We start from the raw sequence: 22,764 nt of genomic DNA, 5'->3' as shown, positions 1-22,764 counted from the left end.
ATAGAGATTCTTATTTAGTTAACACGTATTATTTTATAATTCATGAGATATCCTTATAAAGCAAGAATAATATCTAGTTTTTTTCTTCTAAAATAGTAACTATTATTCTTATATTCGGATCTCAAATATATTTATACTTTTATATTTTATAATAAAAAATAGTTTCTCTATGTTCCTCTCTACTTTTGGGACCTATATTTCTTATAAGAATAAGTATATTTTGTACAATGAATATTCTTAAGAATCTTAATTGATAAACAAATAAAAAATATTTTTATTTCGATAACAATACTATAATAATACATACAGAATATGGTAGTACTTACTGTCACTTCACTTCACTTGAAATGAAGAGCAAATTAAGTAAACAATATTAGAATTTTTCCCAATTCACGAGAAGCACAAAGGAACAGTGTAACAGCAAGTGGGGACATGATACACTGGCTTATGGACTTTCAAGTACAAAGGAAAGTTTGTTTGGCAGACATGACAATATTTGGTTTTGTCTCCTATATCATTTGGTTTTTACTATGAAGCCCCGCGTGACCCATCACTTCATAATTTTCAGAAACTATACTATATTGTTAATGTTTTGACAAAATAAAACCATCACCTTTATAATTCCATTTCTATATATGATGATGATAATAATAGGAATAAAGCATGTGTCTTATATATATAAAAATATATATACATACTCACTTTTTATACATTTAAAGGTACATGTTCATGTTAAAATTTCTTAACCTACCAACAAGGGGACCAAGAATTGAAAGTACCCTGCAATGGAAAAACTCATGAGTCAAGAGCCTTATCTTTGTGATAACACTAGAGAGCTTCCTCAAAGTCCAACTACACTATTGCAGAATCCACATGAAAATAATCAGCATCACTCTCTTGAGGAACAAGAACCAAAAGAGAAGGCAAAGACAGTTATTACCTTATTGGATCTGAATGCTCCTTGTGGTGATTCAGCTCTTGATTGCAGTAGTCCAAAGCTGAATCCCTTAACCTGTTTGGAAATGGATTCAGCTAAGACTTCATCAGAAGAAAACCCTCCTGATCCTGAAGGTTTTGATGCAGCAGAAGAGCCTAGAGTATTCTCTTGCAACTACTGCAAGAGAAAGTTCTATAGTTCACAAGCTTTAGGAGGACACCAAAATGCTCATAAGAGAGAAAGGTCAATAGCAAAGAGAGGTCAAAGATTAGGAACACATATAATGGCTTCAGCAGCAGCTTTTGGAATACCATTTCTTCATGATATTGCATCACTACCCTTTAGTAGTAATAAACCACTTGGAATTCAAGCTCACTCTTTGGTTCATAAAGCTTCTAACTTTTCATCTAATATTATTGGGTTTGGAAGCACTTATGGACAACAACTACATGGTTGGTCAAGATCAAAACCCATTATTAATCAACAACCTGGAATAGGGAAGCTAGCAATGGAAAGTTCACACAAGAAAGGGTTAACATTATCATCAAGAGATAACAGTGTTGGTAGATTTGAAGTGGTGAATGTTAGAAGTTCTATGCTGAATTATGAAGCCAATGAAGAAACAAGTGGCTATGTTGTTAATGGAACTCGTTTGAAGACTATTCATCAAGAAGATATGAAGCTTCTTGATTTATCCTTAAAGCTTTAATTTAAGCAAAGGTTTGTATTACTTTAGTTGGTACTTATGGATTGGTAGGTTTAGTTAACATTTTGTCAAATTTATTTTCCAAATGTTTGTAATAAATATATTGTATAAATTTCTGTTTATTGGAGGATCAAAGTTCTTTATCTGTTACCTGTTAATGAATTCAACACTATTCAAATCTTGTAGGTTCAGGTGTGCAATGAGTTTTAGTTTTTCAGTTTGATGAGTATTTTTCCTTCTATGACGTTTATTTAATTTCTGTTCTTTTTTGTCAATGCTTAAATTAATCCAAAGAATGTTTTAATTGAAGTTCTTATAACTCTTACCAGTCTCAAATTTGAGCTATTATTCCCATAACTCCCTTCAAAATTATAAATCAAACTAGACCTACTAAAGTAATACAAAGATTGAAGTCTAATCTGCTAACTAATGCAACCATAAATCAATTCACATTTATTAAACACAGGACCACATGTATATATTATGCAAAATGTGGTAAACAAAAGAGATATAGTTAGACTAAATTGATGTTTCCAAGTATGGTCCTACATATATGAGATCATATGATGTTTCAGATCTATAAGTGAGACAGCCCAGTCGAACCATCAGCTCTGATACTACTTGTTGGACTAGACTACGACCGGAGAGCTTCCTAACCACTAGGAAATTTCATTGTTACCGGGGTATGGGAAGAGTGAAGAGCCACAAGTGAGACACCACATCTTGAACCAAAACCTTAACACATTAATTTCATGGGTTTTTCCTACTTATAAACTATTTCACTATTTCCGCATATCCAATGTAGGACTTCATATATGACATATTTTTATTGGTACAGGACAATACATGAAGCATGACATGGGGGTGATCATTGTTCATATATGCATGTGCTGTTACAAACTAACTATATAATCCCAATGAAAATTGTTCAATCAAAGATTTCATGATATTTTATTCTAAAACTATAACAATAGAAGCAGCAAAAACATGTTACGTTCCTTCTGAGTCTAAATTATATTCAGGAGATAGTTGGTCCCAAACTAGAAAGCCAAGGGAAACGTGACTACATAAATAAATAAATATAGACAAATTAAAAACCAAATTAGTGGGGTGGTGTTGGATAACATTATAAACGAATATTAATTATCTGATTTAAATAATAAGACTATGATTATTGTTTATGGACACTTGGAATATCATATTAGAGTTGCTCTATGAGTTTGGTATTTGTATAGGATGGCATGTTTGTCCTATTAGCAAGGTGCATATACTCGGTCACTATCATAGAGTGCTCTCAAATCTTGGAAAGATTCACATGAGTTCATATTTAATAGTATAATAATAAGTTTTTGTAATTACTTAAAAAACATTTGCATAAGGACAAACTCTTCAAGATTAAATAATAATTAAACAAACGTAATTGTTACTCAGCAAAACCAATCTTCTCATTCTGACAGCAAGCAAACTATATATACTTTTTTTTTTCACATGGTTCATTCATAGTTCACACTAGAGTTTAAAGTTATGCTATTTGGATACCAAAGTTTTTATAATGTATGGTATTGTAAGTACTTAATTTTCTTTCATTTATTTATTTTACTTTCTTTATATAAATGCAGATTTCCTCAAAATGTATGAAAAAAGAGTAGGGATCCACTTACTCTAAGAGTAGGTGTTTTGTATTTAATCCTCAACTTAATTATCAATTTTAGGAAAATCTAATGATTTAGATCTATTCATTAATTGAAATTATTGGATTTCCTTATAATTGATGTCTAAGATGAGGAGTAAAACTTACTCCTACAATAAGTAAATCTCTCATCATAAAAAAAATGTTAAAAATATTTGTTCTAAGTTTTGATATTCACGTGTCATTTTTCTAAGTTTAATTATGGACCCTGCCAAATCTTCAAGGGCGCATTTTTCGTGATTTATCTGTTGCTATCATTAGGACATGAAATTCAATCTTTCTGATCTTAGTCTCTATTACAAGCAAACATATATATATATGACTGAAAACAAGAGCACTGAAGTCACACGTATAAAAGATTTGATATAGTGTAAAATAAAACATTATTAACTCCATTATAACACCACAAGCACCCAAAATATGCACCAAGCCCTTCAGTTTGAATAACTGACAAATGCATAAAGTAAAATTGAGCAACTTCAGATGATTGTTTTGACCATTCTCTCATATGATGAATTATCAATTTTATAAACAAAATTCAATTCAATAATTTGATATGTATGTAAATTATTTAAAAGTGATATCTTGTTCATTTGTCCTATTTAATCATTTTTTAAATATATTTCTAAAACTAAACAAAACAGTACATGTGTCATACTTTTATTGGTTGTAAAGGATAAATTATCTTTTAGTATGAGGAGATACTTTATTCTTTGATATAATACATGCATAATCGCATATAATGCCTATGAGGCCCAAGACTTGACCCAAGATAAGTTGCACTTGATTGTGGTTTCCATTTAATTTTTTTGGGGTTATAGAAATGAAGTATAATTTTATGCAAATTGCTTAAATTATGAGTAAGCATAAATTTATATAACATCTGACCCATTTAAAAACTAAGCATGTGTTTTACCATATATGATGCTATAATGAAGTTCTGCCATTGAGAAATGTGATAAAGGTGACACTACATGTGAGTTTGTCTGTGACAACTAGAGAAAGAAGCACATGACCAAGCAATACAAGAAATGTATGGATGATATGAATCTTGAATTGATAATGGACTTAGGCTTATTTATAACCATGAAAACTTTATTTTTACAACTAGCATTAGTAAAATGGGTTACATTCTCTCAGCTTGCAATATATCCAACTAAACTATGGTGGATCCTAGCATATTGTGGTACTTGAATTAATAGGATGATTGATTAAGTAACATTGTATTTGTAACTTTTTGTGTAACAATATTGTGAAAACAGTATTTGTAATTATCCTATATATAATACAATATTTTTTGGAGTTTGTATGTGACATTACTCTCGATGATATAAAATAGTGGATATAGAAGATTTTTATTGGAAGAATTTCCACATTAAAATTTGATGTGTATTCTATGTCTCATGCATATTTATTCTTTTGGGCCATAATATCTACTTCTACCAAATCTAGTTTGGTATTTATTGCCACAAGCCCACAACACAACTTCATTTAATTTACACTACTAATTGATACCAGAGCCCAATAATACAAACAACATAACTCTCTCATGATAATTTTTTTTGCAAAATGTTATATTTGTGGTGGATAATACTCGAACCCTCAATTTTCTTTACTTTAATTTTTCATCCGAACCATGATAATACTCATTCATCTCACAATCATATAATAATAGAGTTAAATACCTGTAATGCCAATGTAAATATTTATTCATCATTCATTTGTATTACTTTCTTTGAATAGTCAATAATAATTAAACATAAATTATGAATAATGCAATAATAGTGTATAAAACTTATACACTATAAGTACATATTTTTATTTTCATAATAATATATGGTATTTTGGTAATCATATAGTTGTTACATGGTTGAGGTTTGAGGAGTGAAGTGATAAGAAGTTTAAGAATTCAAACCTCACTCTTTAACAAAATATTATATTAACTAACATGCTAAGTCTATAAAAATAATATTGCTATTTAATCAATAATTATAAAGTATTTTTTAAAAAGAATGCAGCTAAAAAGTGACCTAATATAATGATTTTTATTTTAGCAAAATAAATAATAAATAACTCAAACTCTACATATTCTTATCATTCTAGTACATTTGACATATCTTTCCTATCAAAACAATGAAAAAACTATATATGGCTCATAATCTACATGCAAAGTTGGGACTTACGCTTGGCTGTGAAAAATCTCTCATGTTTTGATGTGATCAGAACTTTCATGAGTGAATCATGACTCATGAGCCACCCCATAATGCGCATGAAATTTATTTATGGTTGGTTATAATGTCTCATTACATATGCTATTCTGAATTATAAAAGCATCAACCCATCAAACCCTTTTCGACCCACCACAACTTAACAAAGTTATTCCAAGAAAAAGCATCTAAGTTTTATGTTCATACAGAATGAAAAAAGATAAATAATACACAAAAGAGAGAAAGAATCAATTCCTTTGGTGCCAACTGCCAAATGATGAATAAAGTTGAAAAGATTTTTTTAATCAACTAAGGTTAGGTAGAAAACTTTAATCTCCCAAATCATGTCACTCCTAAATGAAAAAGATTCAAGATAATGGTCCAGCATGATTTCTCTTTTTGTTTCCAAAGTGAACCAAACATTTTGAGTTTGGAAGTGAGTGCTTTTTTTTATTCTTACTATTTTTATATTGATCTGTTTTGGTCGATAATTGTTAGTTCAATAGAAGTGATCATTATACGATGTTGAATACAAACAATCAAATAAAAGGAGAATAATTTCATAAATGTCTTTCCTATTTACAAACTCTATATATCATATATTATAGTAGAATTATCACCCATGAATAATGTATATGGTCCCACATCAAAGTCAGAATATTGTCTAAAATGCTGAATCCCGCATGATTATATCTCGCATGCGCCCTTGGATATTGTGAATTCGAAGTCAGAAACATGGGTAAAATTGAAATGTTCTATAACTAAGGTTATAACTTGAGTTAAAAATGCTTATCAAATCTATCTCTATTCCCTATGATTTCGTGAAATATACTTTATTTATTCCCCTAGTATATAATATAATCCTTAACTTAAGCTGATAAGCACAACTTTTAAGTATTCTTTTTTTCCCTTTTTTGAGGCATTGCATCCTCTTCACTCGTTTAATGATTAGACTCTATGTGCTATTCTCTTAACATTTTGTTTGTTTAATTATTGGGCCATGTCTCACACTTCATTTAAGGTGTCAACTCTTAGAGGTAGAAATATATGGTCCCAAATTATGATTCGCACTAATAATAATAAAATAAAGACAGAAAAATAATGAATATTTAATTTTTTAATTGACATAATAGATTTTTAATGGTGTATGATAAAATTTGAAACATTAAATCTTTGTTCCATGAATAGTACAAATCTGTCACACGTGAATGAGATAATATTCCACACAAAAAGATATATACAAATTAAAAGAAATCATCTTAGTAGTTGGAATGCATATATAATTGAACGCATATATAGTACAAGTGATTAAGAATTTAGGGAACATGAATTCCGGGATTTGGGTTGCCTTAAAAGTTGCTATTCCTTGCGAATTAGTATGTGAAATAGGAATGACAAAAAAAAACCTAATATATGGGTACTCATAAAAATATATGTAATTGATACTAATAATAATAATTTATGTGTTAGAATAAGTTTTATGATACTAGTCAACAGTGATATGAATATCTGCTTATTTATAAATTTATTTTTAAATTAATTATTTTTTATTATTTATTATTTTAAGATTATATATTATTTATTTTATTAATATTTTATAATAAATTTATCGTAAATATATTATTATACATGTAATAGTTATTTTATATATTAATTATTAAAATCTATAATTATAATTAAAAATACATTAGATACAAACATGAAATCTACATGAATGTGTGTTGTTTAGACGAGACAGAGAATATAAGAGCAGGGGAGATATCGTTGTGTGGTTTTATAAAATTAAGATGAAAAGGTAAAGTAAATCATTAATTGGGGTATTTAATTAATTGTAGATATTTTAACCAACATTCTAAGATCCATCCATCAAGAGATATTATTACTTAGATCATTCATATCCCAAAACTAACATATATATTATTACTTAGATCATCCCAATCCTAAAACTAAACATACATAATACCTATAGGGATATTACTAATTAGATAATTTGTATCCCAAAACTGGCATGTATATTACTTGTATAGATTTTACTAATTAATAATTCATATTTTAATCTATATATATATAGCGAGAGAGATTTTACTACTTAACATTCATAATTTACTCAATATTTTGATATCCATCAAGAAATATTGCTACTTAGATCATTCATAGGTAGACATCTATTATCCCAAAATAATGTATCATTATATGTGTCACTGTTTCTAATTGGTTAGAAAACTTATTAAAAATATACATATTACTATTAAGATGATCCATATTACTTGTATAGATTTTACTACTTAATAATTCATATTTTAATCTATATATATATAGCGAGAGAGAATTTACTACTTAACATTCATATTTTACTCAATATTTTGATATCCATCAAGAAACATTGCTACTTAGATCATTCATAGGTGGACATCTATTATCCCAAAATAATGTATCATTATATGTGTCATTGTTTCTAATTGGTTAGAAAACTTATTAAAAATATACATATTACTATTAAGATTATCCATATCCAAAATTAAACACACATTTTATTCTTAAAAAAATGTTGTGTTTTTTATACTTTCTACAAATTAGGCAATCTAACTTTTAAAGAAACATCAATTGTTTTCCTATGAGTCTGACATATTCCACACTTTTATGTGATTTATCATTTATTAAAACTATCCTAAATTTTTCACAAAATGGTTCTTTTGAGATAAGAACAACATAAAAACTATTGGTAATCATTCTCATAAAAATTTAATTATATTCATTAAATTTATAACCCTTATATCTTTTTTCTCTTAATTAATATATTATACTGACTTTTCTTTTAACATTTCTTATATCATATATCACTTTCTTAAACTTGGTGGCTAAACTAATATATAAAAACACACTTAATTAAAATAGTCAAAATATGTGTACTAAACTATGAATTAAGTTTGACTAGTATTATTACTAACATGTATTTTATATTATATTTTTTATTTGTATTATAATATTCAATTTAAGATGAAACACATTTTTACTTAGAATTATATGATTTTTTTATAGAAATTAAAAAAGGTGTTGAATAGGAAAGTAGAAATTGGTCAAGTTGTTAGTTATAGAAATATTTTAGATAAAAGAAATTATGGATAAAAGTAAAAAGGTGGAGAACTAAAAGGAAAGTACTTTGGTGAGTCCACACATAGATATACCAAGACACCACCATCCATAGCCACCCATAACAAGATTCTTCTTCTTCTTCTTCTTCCAAAACCCAAAGAGGTAGAAGAGAAAAATCTCTACTTTCACATACAAAATCTTCTTCCTTGGATTCATAAGCAACTTGTATAATGCTGTGTAAACTTGTTGGGGTGCCAAGGAAGAAGAAGCATGGTACTGTTCCTGTTTATCTCAATGTTTATGATCTCACCCCTATAAATGGCTATGCCTATTGGTTTGGTCTTGGAGTTTATCATTCTGGTGTTCAAGGTAACCATCTAAGTCTAGCACTCTTTCTTATTTCATATGAATAATAACTTAAATCATGGTGCTTTTAATTCAGATGAGTGGTTTTGTTCTATTTATTATTATCTGTTTGGTGGAAATTAAGCTATTTATTTTATTTCACTGGATTATGGTGTCTGATATGTATGAAACTAATGATTTCTTATTTATATACACCAAGCTTATGAATTGAAATACTGGGTCAATTCATGTATGATATGTTGTATAAAGTTGAAGCTAAAAAGAGAAGCTTTAGAATAAATCATGATATCAAGCTTTTGTGAGTAAATTCCATTGCTTGTTGGTACTGACAGAGTGACAGAGGTGTAATTTTGTTTTTGTTATAGTACATGATATTGAATATGGTTTTGGAGCGCATGAACATGAGACAACTGGAGTTTTTGAAGTGCAACCGAAACACTGCCCTGGGTTTACTTTCAGAAAATCAATTTTCATTGGAACAACAGATCTCGGAACGAAAGATGTCCGGGCATTTATGGAGAAACTAGCTCAAGACTACTCTGGGAACACCTATCATCTCATCTCGAAGAACTGCAACCACTTTTGTAATGATGCGTGTCTCAAATTAACAGGAAGGTCAATCCCTCGATGGGTGAATCGACTTGCTCGACTTGGTAAGCAATATATCACATTATCACAGTATGTTATTTTCCATATTAACTTAATATCTTTCTTTCTGTTTCTATGATTTATTGTTTTGTTTTTCCATTGGATGTTAAGAAATTTTCTAGGGAGATATGTTAGTTGTAAAACACCAATTACAACCCAAATTTGCAATGGCACCAATTATGCTTGTTCCATTTTCTGTCCCCCTTGTGCTTGATTGGAGAGGGCACACTTCAAAATGTAACAACAATATCAGCTCTGGAAAAAAATTAACTTCTTGCATTTCATTACAACTTTGTGATATGAAAGTTTATGGTTATGATTGTTGAATGCTGTGTTTCAAATTAACCTTTTATTTGAGGCCTCATGCCTGTTACTGGAATCTGAATATTATTCACATGATCTTTTTATTTTATTGGAAATAAACTCCGAGTGATTTTTATTTTCTCAATTTAGTTGAAGTCGTGATGATTACTTAGTACCTCAAAATTCATGAAGATATAATGAAAAGGTTGCTCTTCAGCCAGTATCTATCGGTATTTTAAATGATTGGCTGCTTTTGATTATGCTGCAGTTTTCTTTCCCGTTTAATATACACCTCTTATGCGATTGATGTTATCGTGCTGCAACTCGAAAGCCATGACATGATTTTTTCTAATTTTATGTTATGTTCCTCGATATGAAGGTCTTCTCTGCAACTGTGTTCTTCCCCCTGGACTAAATGACACAAAAGTTCGTCATGTTACATTAGACAAGGTTCAGGAAGGAGAGAAGAAGAAAACAAGAAGCCAGTCTAACAAGTGTGAGGCTTCCTCCAATCCTCCATTGCCGTCTTGCCCTCAAGGTTCTACGATTAAAAGAACCAGCCGAAGACATTGCCTTCCTCCATCTACATCATTGATTGATGCTTCTTCAACTCCAACCTTAACAGTAAAGTAAAGCGTTCATAGAAGTCGTGCTCTTATGTATACCATGTTAGAATTATCTTAGCAACCTAAGAAGAGCAGGGAAGAAAATTCTTTATTTGCTCCATTTTTCTGTTCTGTCATATATCTTTCTTAGTGTAGCGATAGCTACTACAGAATGGTTTCTTTGTTTGTCTCTGTTCTTATTGAAATGCTTTCTTTCTATGGTGAATGGTAAGTTTCTTTATTTCTAAATTTTAGTGTATGTATTCCTGAATATGATTTAATCTACAAAAGTTGATGCAACATATGAGTTCCTTGTGTAGGATAGTGTACATTTACTGAAGTGTGAGATAAAGTCTAAATCCTCATAAATTGGACTCCAAAGTTATGTATCTTGGGCTTAGGATTAGGATCCTCAATCATACAGGATCATTTGAATCAATTGTGAAATACAAGGTACAAAATGTTATGAGAAAGAGATTTCAGAATCTACTCATCCTGCACATAGTATGCTTCAAACTCTTGTTTAGAGGGTCCAAACTGAACATGATTCACAAACTAGTAGATTTTTTTGAGTTGTGTTTAACATGACATTGGTATCAAACCATTCGTTTGAGTGGAAATGGTTAAAAAATCCATCATTTTTTTGTTCCTTTAGGGTCTGTTTACGAGTTGGGTTTTGGAGAAAAAAAATAAATGGAAAGTTTCGTAGCCATCTCAAAAGTGTATTTCATGGCTTTAAAGCCTTCCATTTCTCTTACTCTCCCTTTAAAACTCAACTCATAAACAAACTGTTACATTACACTTTCACCCGAGTCCTAAGCTATAATTTGCCAGTTATACACTAATAATAGTCTTTCATGCCAATGGTTGGAGTAGACTTGTAGGAAAAATTCTAAGTTCCAGATAAAGCCAATCATAATCTGCCACCTCAACTAGTTACAAAAGAAAGATTCAAATGTTTTTCACTTGCACTCTTGGATTGTGAAGTATATATCTGGAAGCACTTAAAATCTTTGTCGTTAGAACTTAGAATACAGTCAATTGTTTAATTGGCACTTGTGCAGAAGGGGTGGTAAAGAATCCATTAATCATTCAATCAATCCATCTACTTGCTAATACTGTTAGGGAGTAAGTCTCACAATTGCTTACTTCGTTATCTCGGGAATGGTTTAAATACATGTTAGTTTACTTCTGTCAATTGTAAGGTTCATTTACCTCATTTCCATCCTCATTTGTAAGGTTCAATTGATATGCATCTGATTCTATCCAATACAACACAGAATCTTAAAAGCTATATGATATCAGTATCCCAACAATAACCGAAACAAAAGTGAATTGAACACTAACATCATCAAACTCATGGAGAAAAGTTTATGGTTCAGTGTTTGGTTGCAGGGGAAATTAGTGACAAAAGTGAATTGCAGCTTGTTTATGGTTCACTTTTGACAAAACTGTTGCAGCTACTCTTATGGAGAATAAATGCAGCTTGTTTTTCCCACAAAATGGGTGAGCTTAGAAAACCAGTGCATATGATGTGGGCCCAGGTGACCTTGTCTGTTTGCTAAGGTTAAGAGAAGGGTGGTTTAGGAAGACCATGTGGTCGAAGAATACATATCAGCTGTCCCTAATTATGTCCATATTTTTTGTCTCGTTTAATAAAAAATGTCATTTAATTAAAAGAAAAATTCTTAATACACAAAATAATATTTTTATACTACTTGAAAAAGTTGATTGGTTAGAAACTTATCAATCTAATTTTATTGAGAAAGATGATCCTTATTCGGTGTACATGAATACATGCACTAAACCACGTGAAGTGATGGGGAAGGACTAGTTGTATCACTAAACCTAAACCAAATGTCATGGTATTCTGAAGTTTATCATGATGCAGTGCTTTGTCCTTTTTTGCTGTAAACTAAAATATTAATGAAAAAGGAAAAATTAAAATGTTGTGACATTTTTGTCTTTGGTTATACTTTCACCTCTAAGTCTAAAAGAAAAAGTAACAACTTATCTCTCCATCATTCTTTTCCATATATATTGCCTGAAGATAACATATGTTATTTTTGAAAAAATATAATATAATGACACTTTTACGCTTAAGAGTAAAAAGAAAGTGAATAATTTGTCTCTTTATTAAGGGAGATGATTTTTTCCCATATATATTGGGTCAAGATCATTTACAGTAAAATACATAAAAAAAACAAAAGAAAAAATTACATGTTGTGATATTTTATCCTTTAAATATAATGTGATAATACTTTTACTTTTAAATGTAAAAAGAAAATGAACAATTTACTTTTCAATACATGAGATGATTGTTTACCATATATATTAGGTCAAGATCATTTTCATTACCCAAGAGAAAAATGTATAAAAAATAATATGATATCACATAACATTTTGGCACTTTAAATATAAGGTAACGACACTTTAATCATGCAAAAGGAAAAGGAACAACTTATTACTCCTGAATAAGATTCTTTTTTAGAAAAAAGTTATCTCGAAGAAACTTATTCCTTTTATGTTTACACTTCAAGATAAATGGGTTATCATATTGCCTTTAATAATCTTCAGACAATGAGACTTCTACTCAACTAATTGATTAAAAAATCTACTTATGATCCAAAACTACTTATGAGACATTTTGATTTTCTTACTTTTTTCCTCTTGGGTTTATGTATGACTCACCTGACCCAAGGCATCTAGAAAACAAATAATAGATCTCTTACCACACGAAAATAAATTATCTATGATTCGTGTGGGGCTTTTAAGGGGAAAAATAAATTTAATAATAGATCTCTTACCATATGAAAATAAATTCTCTTGTAAATTGAGTGGGGGTTTCTAAGAGAGAAAAATAAATTTCAACATTGATTCTATTTCTATATATACACCATGATTTGTAGTATGATTGGTTTTGACTACTTTTCTTCTAAAAAAGATTCATACCTTTGACTCTTTTATCTTCCTTTCTTGTGAATTGAGTGAGGTTTTTTAAGAGAAAAAGATAGATTTCAACTATGGATTCTATAAATAAATCATGATTTGGTGCAATGAGATTGATTTTAACTATTTTTTCTTCTAAAGAAGATCCATACCTTTAACCACTTCACTTACTTTTCTTGTGAATTGGGTGAGGTTTTTTTAAGGGAAAAAAATATAAATTTCAACCATGGATTCTATATATACACCATAGCTTGGTGTAGGGTGATTGATTTTGACCACATTTTCTTCTAAGATTCATACATTTGATTTCTTCACCTAATTTTCTTATGAATTGGGTGAGTTTTTTTAAGGGAAAAATATAACTTTTTGCCATGAATTCTATATACACCATGATTTGGTGGAGGGTGATTGATTTTTACCAGTATCTCTTCTCAAGAATATTCATACTTTTGACTCCTTCACCTACTTTTCTTATGAATTGAGTGAGTTTTTTAAGGAAAAAAGATAAATTTCAACCGTGGATTCTATATATACAGGCCTTGTTCAAATAGTATACATATTAATGGAAATCTGATTAGCCTAACTTGAACTTTTGAATACATGTTAAGTATATATTTGAATTAGTTTCCTGAAAAGCCCTCTTAAGAAAAATGATTAAAGGATTATTTTCCTATAAATAACTTTTACCAAGCATGCTAAAGATAGTATTAATTTCTTGAATTGAGAGCTACAGAAAATAAGCTAAAAGGACATTACCAGATTTTTAATCACAATGAATCTGAGATTAGTAACATTGCTCTCTAATCTAAAGACCATGAACTCTATAAATGATGAAAACAATACTACTCTTTAAAACTATAATATTCAAGAACAACTTTAAAGAGTACCCTTACATCATTATACGGAACCAATTACCAAAACAAATATTTGTACATTGAAAGATTATGAGTTTAGAAGATCAAGATATTTTGAACTTGGTTTTCTACTTGGCAACTTATACTTTTATATTGAGTGCCCTTCAAGCACTCATTAGCAAGATCATATAAACATGTGTCCTATGTATCATAGAAATACTCAAAAATATTGCAATGATGATAAGTCAAAGTATCAAAAGTAAGTCCAATTCAATACATGAATTCATAGGTGCACTTCTGCTTTCCTACATTTAGTGTCACTTTACATGTTCTAACTTTTGTGATTGGTTGAAAAAAATATTTAAGTTAAAATTTAAATTTTAAGTGATTTCTTGACCAATCATAAGGTCATGACACATAGAGTAACACTAAGTGTGTGACAGTAGATGTCCATCCCAAATTCTCAATTCATGCAACGGTAATTAACTTAGCTAATCACGAAGAAATCCTAGATAATAGATATTTCATAAAGTATTTTACCCTTTTCATTCTTTCTCTGTTATCTGTGTGACATAGATAGTAAATGTGTTCATCTCACAAGATTCAAACGGTTAATGATGAAAAACTCACTAACATGCCATGATTTAACCAATTTGCTGATTCAAAAGTAAAACCAAATAATGAGAATAAACAACTTTATTATTTGATCGTTGTGGAGAACAAGATCAAATCATAAACAGGTGAACAATGATGAAGTTTCATTGATAGAGATGGGACACCAAAACACACAAACCCCAACAATTACTAGAACTAGTTAGAAACATTATTCATATTTCTATTACTAATGTAATACCTATATAGTTTTAAGGTAAAAATTTATAAAATATATCATTCATTATTCATTTATATTTCTTATACTAATTAAATATGATGTATTAATGGTGTAAAGTTGTTACAATCTAAGTACATATATATTTTTATCAACTGTTACTATAGATAAAAATTATTATCTCCTCTCCATATTATAGAACACTTCCAAATAGATTGCAAATAAAAAGATAGTTAATAATATCAAAAAAAAATTGTAAAAAATTCTATAAGATTAGAATCTTACTCCAATTTAGTACTGTTCATAATTGATAGTCTCAATGACAATAAAAAATAAAGATAATAATAGCTTTTAATATTGACAATATTGCATATTTTTATGAAGTGTCTTATAAAAATGATCATCAAATTTTTTTTAGTTTATCAGGAAGAGATTAACATTTGTTAATTTTATCCATTTTAACCAAATGAGAAAAATCTTAACGAGCAAAAAAATAAAGCATAGTAAGAAATTAGAAAAACTCATAACTATGTGAATTCCACTTTAGAGAGTCAATATATAATCATAAATTAATAATTACCTTATAATTTCCTATTGCTTGTTGCTCAAAGACCATATAGTTGTAGTTGGGTTAACAATCTTATTAAGCTCATAATTATTATGGAGATTAAAATTGGAGTTGTGATAGGAATCTAGAACTTCCTAATTATTGTGCTCAACCCAATTACTTAATAAGATCTGAAAGTTAATGGGGTTGACATGAAATTATTAAAGATGATTAGAATATGAAGTTTCACTTGCCAAAAGCTGATTAAATTTGCAGTATATATGGCATGAAAACGATACATTCACTTTTAAAATACATAAATGGTATGAAGGATGGATATGAATATGTATGTTGGATAGGGTATATATGTGATAAGTTGACAGGCATTCTTTTTAAAATATAGGATACAATATGTTTAGGAATATGTGTATAAAATAGTAAAAAATACATAAAATCATAAATGTAAATCAAAATATCAAAAGTAGAAAATTAAAAATCATTGTCCTCCAAAATTCCAAGTACCAAAATTAGAAAATACAGTAGAATAATTCATAAAATTGATAAAACATATTATATTTTATCTTTTTTTGTTGGAAACGTATCATGTATCTTCATCTTTATTTTTTTATTTTTTATTGTTTTTTATTTTTATTTTTGGATACTCTAGAGATATATATTCTTTACGAATTCAAGTGTATTCGTGTTGTGTCCAACACCAACATGTGAGGGTGTTCAAAGTCTCTATGCTTCAAAGCATAAATGTAAAATTTTTAAGTTAGAATAATGAATCATCATTTAAGTGACCAGAAACTGAATCAAGTTTTTTTTCTTTTATTAAGTAGTAACTTTTGACAATTTTTTCTTACATTTTAGTCAAATAGGCTCTGATTCATGAACTAGAAATACATGCATTGCAAAGGTCATGATCTTAGAACAAAGAGACATGAAACATAAATTCACTGATCATAAGTTCATAACATGATTTGGCTATATATAAAGCATTGTCTAATTGGTCACTTAGAAGAAATATATCTAGGACCAAGACATAAGTTAAACAACTAAAAAAAACTCAAATGATGTTCATAAAAATGAGTTGAATTAGGAAAATAAGAATGTGAAGCAACAAAATGCTCAAAGTCAAAGACTCAAAGGGTTTATGCTGATGCATCAAAGAGTCTGTGGTGGAAAAACAGAACAGAGTTCAATAGAACCATAATGAAGCAACTCCTCTATCATTTGCTCAATATGGTCTTCTTCAAGAGCCTTAAACTGCTGAGGACTTTCAACTTTAACCTTCTTGAAAACCCATTTCCCTTCTGTTTCTTGCTCCTCTTGTTCTCTCTTCTTTGGTAATAATAACATTGCATCACTTTCACTTTCATTATTTGGTGAAGTTATAACTCTCTGAGGCTCTGGCAATGATGGCTTAGTCATTTGAAGTGAAGCCATATAGCATCTGTGAAGTTTAGCTGTCAAAGTTGCTGATAGAAGCTTAGAAGATGATGATTGTGATGAGTTTGGGTTGTAAGAGAAGTTTGTTCTTGCCCTTGTTCCACACATTAGTCTTGTTGCTTCATCATAGGCTCTAGCAGCATCCTCAGCAGTTTCAAAAGTACCAAGCCATATCCTAGTTTTCCTGCACAATTTTATGTTCCAATTTAATACCTTGAAATAAGGCTTCTAATAACAGAAATAACTACATTATCCTAAAATATAAATTAATGCATGTTATATGAAGATCTCAATTTTAGTCATCATGTTACATAAGTTATAAACATAGTAGAAGATGTTTTTTTTTTTAATATGAGTAACTTATTGAGCATTATCTTATCTTAGAATTTAGTTTTGTTGGTAAGTGCCTGTGAAAAATAATGTATACACTTACAATATAGGATGTCGAATTTCCGACACCCAAGAGCCCCAATGCCTTTGTCGGACGCCTCGATATCGTTGCTGTGGTCTGGCCATGTTGGAGGATATTTTTGAGTAACATAGAGTTGTGGTACCAATTGGTGAAGGAGGAGGTAGGGGCTTTTGTAGTTGAGTTTGTTCCATAGTATGCAACCTTTTCTAAACAAATTGGCACCCAATTTAAGCACCAAGGGGTCCCACAAGGGGATTTTTTGAGGTCTAACCTTATTTTTTTTCTTTACCTATCAGCTATAACTTGGTTGTATTGCAATTTTGTAGTTGAGACACCACGTCTTGAACCAAAACCTTAAGGTATTAGTTCTATGAGTCTTTCTTTCTTATAAACTCTTTCACTCCTCCCCATATATCTAATGTGAGACTTCACACTTGAATAAACCCAACAGCAACTATAGATTCTCCTCATGTGATTATTGATCAGTAATGAGCAAGTTGTTGATTATGACAAACTTGTTCTCTTCTCTGGTATGAAGTTTGAACTACAAGATCTTTGAACATATCATTCTCAAATATATAAATCACCAATTGCTATAATGAAAATAAAATTTTGATGCATGCCAATTAGAGTTTACCATTTTTTTATCAGATAATGTCACATTTTAGAGCTTTATTATTGTGACCATTTTGGCAACCAAGATAATAATCACATGTTGCAATTATTAGTAGTTCTACAAATCAAACATCAATGAATACTGTTAATCACTGCATTTTCAGATTTTCTGGATCAATTGTTTGGGATTAGTGTATAGTTTTATAATTGGGTCAATCTCAAGCTAGGAATCAATGATTCTTGGACCATCATAATTACCTTAACATATCAAATCATTTGATATACTAATCTGATTCATTATTTTCAAATCACTAACCTATCAAAGCAAAGGGTCCCTCTCCTTTTAATTTTTTATTTTGTGGGCGGTTATATAATTAATAGTCTAGGTACTAGTTAAGGAGAAAAAGCATCCTATTTGGGACATGTTATGAACATTTTATATGCAGCTTTTTATTAAGATGCATGGTTCCACACAAAAAGTTCATAACATGTTATGGCTGAATTTACTAGTGGTATCTTTCATGGAAAGATGTTACATAAGTATTGTTCGTATGATTGATCACCATCTCATATTATGATAATAACATTTCATATTATCGAGATTATATTTTAGATTCTTTTACATTATTTTTGGTTTTATGGAAAAAAAGAGGAAAGAAAAGGGGAGGAAGGAAAAGTGGTGGAAAATATTATTTTCCACCATTTGGTTCAACACTAAAAATGAGGGGAAAGAAAAATATGCATGGGTCCCACACAAAAAGTTGTCCTCCCTATTTTGTGAAGAAAATTAAGAAAGGAGAGAAAACCATCAAAAATTCCAAATTTGCCATTCACCATGAATGAATTTAAAGAACCACAATCTATGTGAAAATATATACAATTTAGTAAAATTCTTTGTTTGTATTCAATTTGATGTGAAATTCTTTAACTTAATTTTATTTTGTTGCTTCTAAACTCAAAAATAAATAATAATTATGTATTGTCAATAAAAATGGAATGAAAAGAAAAAATAAACTTAATTACAAACAAAGTGACAAAAATAAATAGATTAGAAAGACAAAACGCAAATATGTAGAAGTTAATTATTAAAAATATAAAAGTGATTATAAAAAAATGAGTCATACTTTACTTATATACATTGCTTAGAAGAAGATATAACATGTTAATAATTTTTATTGAATTTTATAAACATAAATTATTATATTAAACTTACTTTATATGTGACTTAAAAATATTAATCAATATTATTAAAAATAAATTATTTAGTTATGTAATTTGTAATATTAAAAAATAGTATTCAAAAATTAGATATATTATATAATTATGTATTATCATTTTAAATAATTATTTAGTTATGTAATTTAGTTATATAATGAAGGCATTTATGTCATTTTAAATATATTATGTTTAAACATGCATTTTCTTACCTCCCATTTTTCTTCCATTTTCAGTCATACCAAACAATAAAATTATCATCTCATTTCTTACTACTTTTCTTTCCTTCAACTTTCCTTCCTTCAATTTTCTTTCCTTTCACTTTCCTTCCTTAACCAAACATAGCCTTAGAGTATCTTATAAGATCTTTTAGAATTGATTTATTTCATCTTTTATGATTTGTTTCCTTACTTAATTATAAGTTTAATATTAATATAAATAGAGATTAATATTATATCTTTTGTATTACAATATCTTCATATTATTGTTCACAATATTATAAATGTAATTTATTATTTTGAACATTTATTTTTCTCCTTTAATAATTAAACACTATAATTTGAACATTTTCCACTTTCTAGTATTATTGTGCAGTTTTGCTTGTTGTTTCATTCTAAGCAGAAGAAAAGAAGAACAAAATCAGGCAGTAACAAAGAAAGAGGAGGGAAAAGAATAGAAGGGAGACAAAAGAACAAGCATCATCAGGTATATAATGTCTTAAAAGATTTGTAACTTTATAAATATCCTTATATATGTCTTATTATCTTTCTTGTTTATTTTTATTTTTCTTGAATTGGATATTTTCTTTGGGTATTCAACTAACATCAGATTCATATGCACAAAAGGTCAAGAAAGTGATATAAAATATAAATATAATGTTGTTAAGTCCCGACCAAATGAATACGCGTGAAACGGATCCAAAAACATAACAACATGGGTGATGAGAGCAAAACCAGTGTTTATCTATTAATTAAAGAAAATAAAGTAACTTCTGATATAAGTGGTCTCCTACAGCAATAAAATCATCACATGTGTTAGATTTAATCATTTTTTATAAAAATATTTCTAAAACTAAATAAAAAAGTACACTCATACTTTTATTAGCAGAGATAGATAAATTATCTTTTAATATGAGAAGATATTTGATTATATGTTGATTAATTTATATTCTACCTATTTCTCTTCATATAACCTAAACCTTCCATGTTTTGTTGCCCCTCACACAGCTGCACATGCCAACATCCTTAATCCATTGAATTTAACTAAAGTTGTAATAAATTGAAAAATAATATGCCAGTTCTCTATTTTGAGTCCTAACTTGAATACACACATGCATGCACTTTACAGTATTTATGTGTGTCTTTTGTCTTTTCTTTAATTTGCATGTACTCTTCCTTGGGCCCTTATCTCTAACTTGACTAAGTTATAATGAATGAGGTATGCAATGCAAGACTTACTTCTCATTTCTCAATATGTCTTTACCATATAAGATTGTTTGATTAGGTGAAGGGTTATCTTTAACTAATGACCTAATGATATTTTTGTTGGCCCATGACAACCTAACAATTGGAAAAATGAACTCTGACTCTGATACTATGTTAAGGTTTCTCAAAACCAATTGACAATAACATGAGCAGTGTAACAATTATTATTTGAGTCATTCTTGAGAGAGAGACAATGAAGTAAAGAATGTGAGACTTCATTCTCAATAGATTATGTTTACCTTTAGGCCGCAGATTGCCCTGAAATTATTTTCTTGTTTTGTAGCTGAAGCAAAATCATGTTTCCATTTGTGACTGCAGGTATACGTCCATTTACTCAAGACACCCCTCTAACTTCAGAAACAATATTCATTTATGAAATGAATAGCTGGAAATAAGTTTCACAAGTTGTTGTGTGCTGAGTCTTTTTAACATATGTGACTCGGACAAGGATTATATGTCCCCAAAAATCATGTCCCCTTGTCCCTAACCAATCATATTTCCTAAAATAATATAAAATATTAATTTATGTTTTTTATAAAAACAATTTCCAGGTGATCCTCGTTCATGTGACTCTAGTTATTTTTACATCAAGGTTATTTCATAATTGACAGGGAGAGACTAATTTCTTTCAAAACAAACAAATCACTAAAATAAATTGCCCCTATAAAGTATTTTCTATGAACATCATAGGAATCAAATTGCTTGTATATGATTTTGGTGCAGCATGATAACCTTGGTCAAATATTCAAGTTGCTGCACATAAACATATATATTATAACTATATAAGCTTTTCAACAGAAAATGATGAGTGAGGCAAGGAAAAAAAGGATTACATGTCCCAAAATATTTATGTCTTTATGTCTCAAATCAATAATATTCCACTAAATAATATAAAATAATTATTTTCTGTTTTTATATTTTTTTTTTTAATTAGGTGTTATCTTTTAATTGGATTGGAACATAACATGATTTACATGTTTATGTCTTTTTTCATCTTGAATGAGTTTACATTAGATGGAGTTAAGGATTTATGCAAAAGATTATTTACTTCTTTAGGCTAGATTTTTGCAGCAATCGTTTATTGCCTAATGTTATCTACTTCATATATTAAAATAGTTATTTGTTAAGTAGATTTTGGCTTTGTCATTTATACTTGTTTTGACATTTGTTTTTATCTGTAGTTTGTTTAGTGATGGCTTGTCTTATTTTTAGAGTTCTTCATCCTATTAAATTTTTATACTTACAATATGTTACTTCAAAATTAATTATTAATAAATAAAATATTATTTTATAATAGAGAAAAAGATGTATGTATTGACAGTGTAAGAGTTTTTATATTGTCACTATATCATATATCATTCATTTTCAATCATCATTGACTTTAAAAAAAAGTAATTCAAATGAAGGGTGAATGATTCACTAACTGTGTATAAATCTTTACACTGTCAGTATATAGATATTACACTTTTTGTAATATATGTCACTTTATTGTAAGGTAAATGTGGTGATTTAATATCATTTTCCTTATTTTTAATGATTGCATTCAAAAAATTTAACTATGCATAGAAAGGATGATACGAAATGAATCCTCCCCAAGAGAGATAAGTTCTCACTTTCCCTTTTAGGGTTCAGTATTGCCCTTTACAACAAGTATCATTCCCAAAAATTGAACTATTGATTATACTAAGATCTAGCGGAACCTTGTATCTGACGGTCAAATTGTTGATTTTGGTTATGTTTGAATGAAATATACACATGATTGTTTGAAAAGAAAACGGTCCAACCCAAAACTCTATTTCTCATGAGACCCATTTAAAAAGCCCATAGCTAAATTATTTTATTTCAAAGAAAA

General features: G+C 29.0%; 3 protein-coding genes and 1 long non-coding RNA gene across 5 annotated transcripts; 3 read left to right on the top strand and 1 right to left on the bottom strand.

The window, feature by feature from the left end:
• On the top strand, positions 178–18,762 carry LOC109343770. The gene is made up of 4 exons (XR_002107255.1): positions 178–213; positions 2,346–2,351; positions 3,429–3,430; positions 18,743–18,762. It is a non-coding gene; the product is annotated as an uncharacterized LOC109343770 (long non-coding RNA).
• LOC109343767 (zinc finger protein 3-like) lies at positions 707–1,864 on the top strand. 2 transcript variants are annotated; one of them, XM_019582234.1, is made up of 3 exons: positions 707–1,554; positions 1,606–1,701; positions 1,739–1,864. In XM_019582234.1, exons 1-2 carry the CDS (start codon positions 786–788, stop codon positions 1,644–1,646), a joined length of 810 nt encoding a protein of 269 aa, XP_019437779.1. In that variant the 5' UTR covers positions 707–785; the 3' UTR covers positions 1,647–1,701; positions 1,739–1,864. The 2 variants fall into 2 exon arrangements, with proteins under 2 accessions (XP_019437779.1, XP_019437778.1); XM_019582233.1 differs by having other exon boundaries at positions 707–1,701.
• Positions 8,723–10,836, top strand: LOC109343768 (deSI-like protein At4g17486). The gene is made up of 3 exons (XM_019582235.1): positions 8,723–9,002; positions 9,365–9,652; positions 10,330–10,836. The coding sequence occupies exons 1-3, from the start codon at positions 8,864–8,866 to the stop codon at positions 10,581–10,583; spliced, it is 681 nt and encodes a 226-aa protein (XP_019437780.1). The 5' UTR covers positions 8,723–8,863; the 3' UTR covers positions 10,584–10,836.
• LOC109343769 (protein PPLZ02-like) lies at positions 16,679–17,702 on the bottom strand. The gene is made up of 2 exons (XM_019582236.1): positions 17,620–17,702; positions 16,679–17,370 (listed from the first exon to the last, which is right to left on the bottom strand). Exons 1-2 carry the CDS (start codon positions 17,700–17,702, stop codon positions 16,902–16,904), a joined length of 552 nt encoding a protein of 183 aa, XP_019437781.1. The 3' UTR covers positions 16,679–16,901.

This window comes from Lupinus angustifolius, chromosome LG03 (assembly GCF_001865875.1).
Source record: "Lupinus angustifolius cultivar Tanjil chromosome LG03, LupAngTanjil_v1.0, whole genome shotgun sequence".
NCBI lineage: Eukaryota > Viridiplantae > Streptophyta > Magnoliopsida > Fabales > Fabaceae > Lupinus > Lupinus angustifolius.
This window is presented reverse-complemented; position numbering and strand designations above follow the sequence as displayed.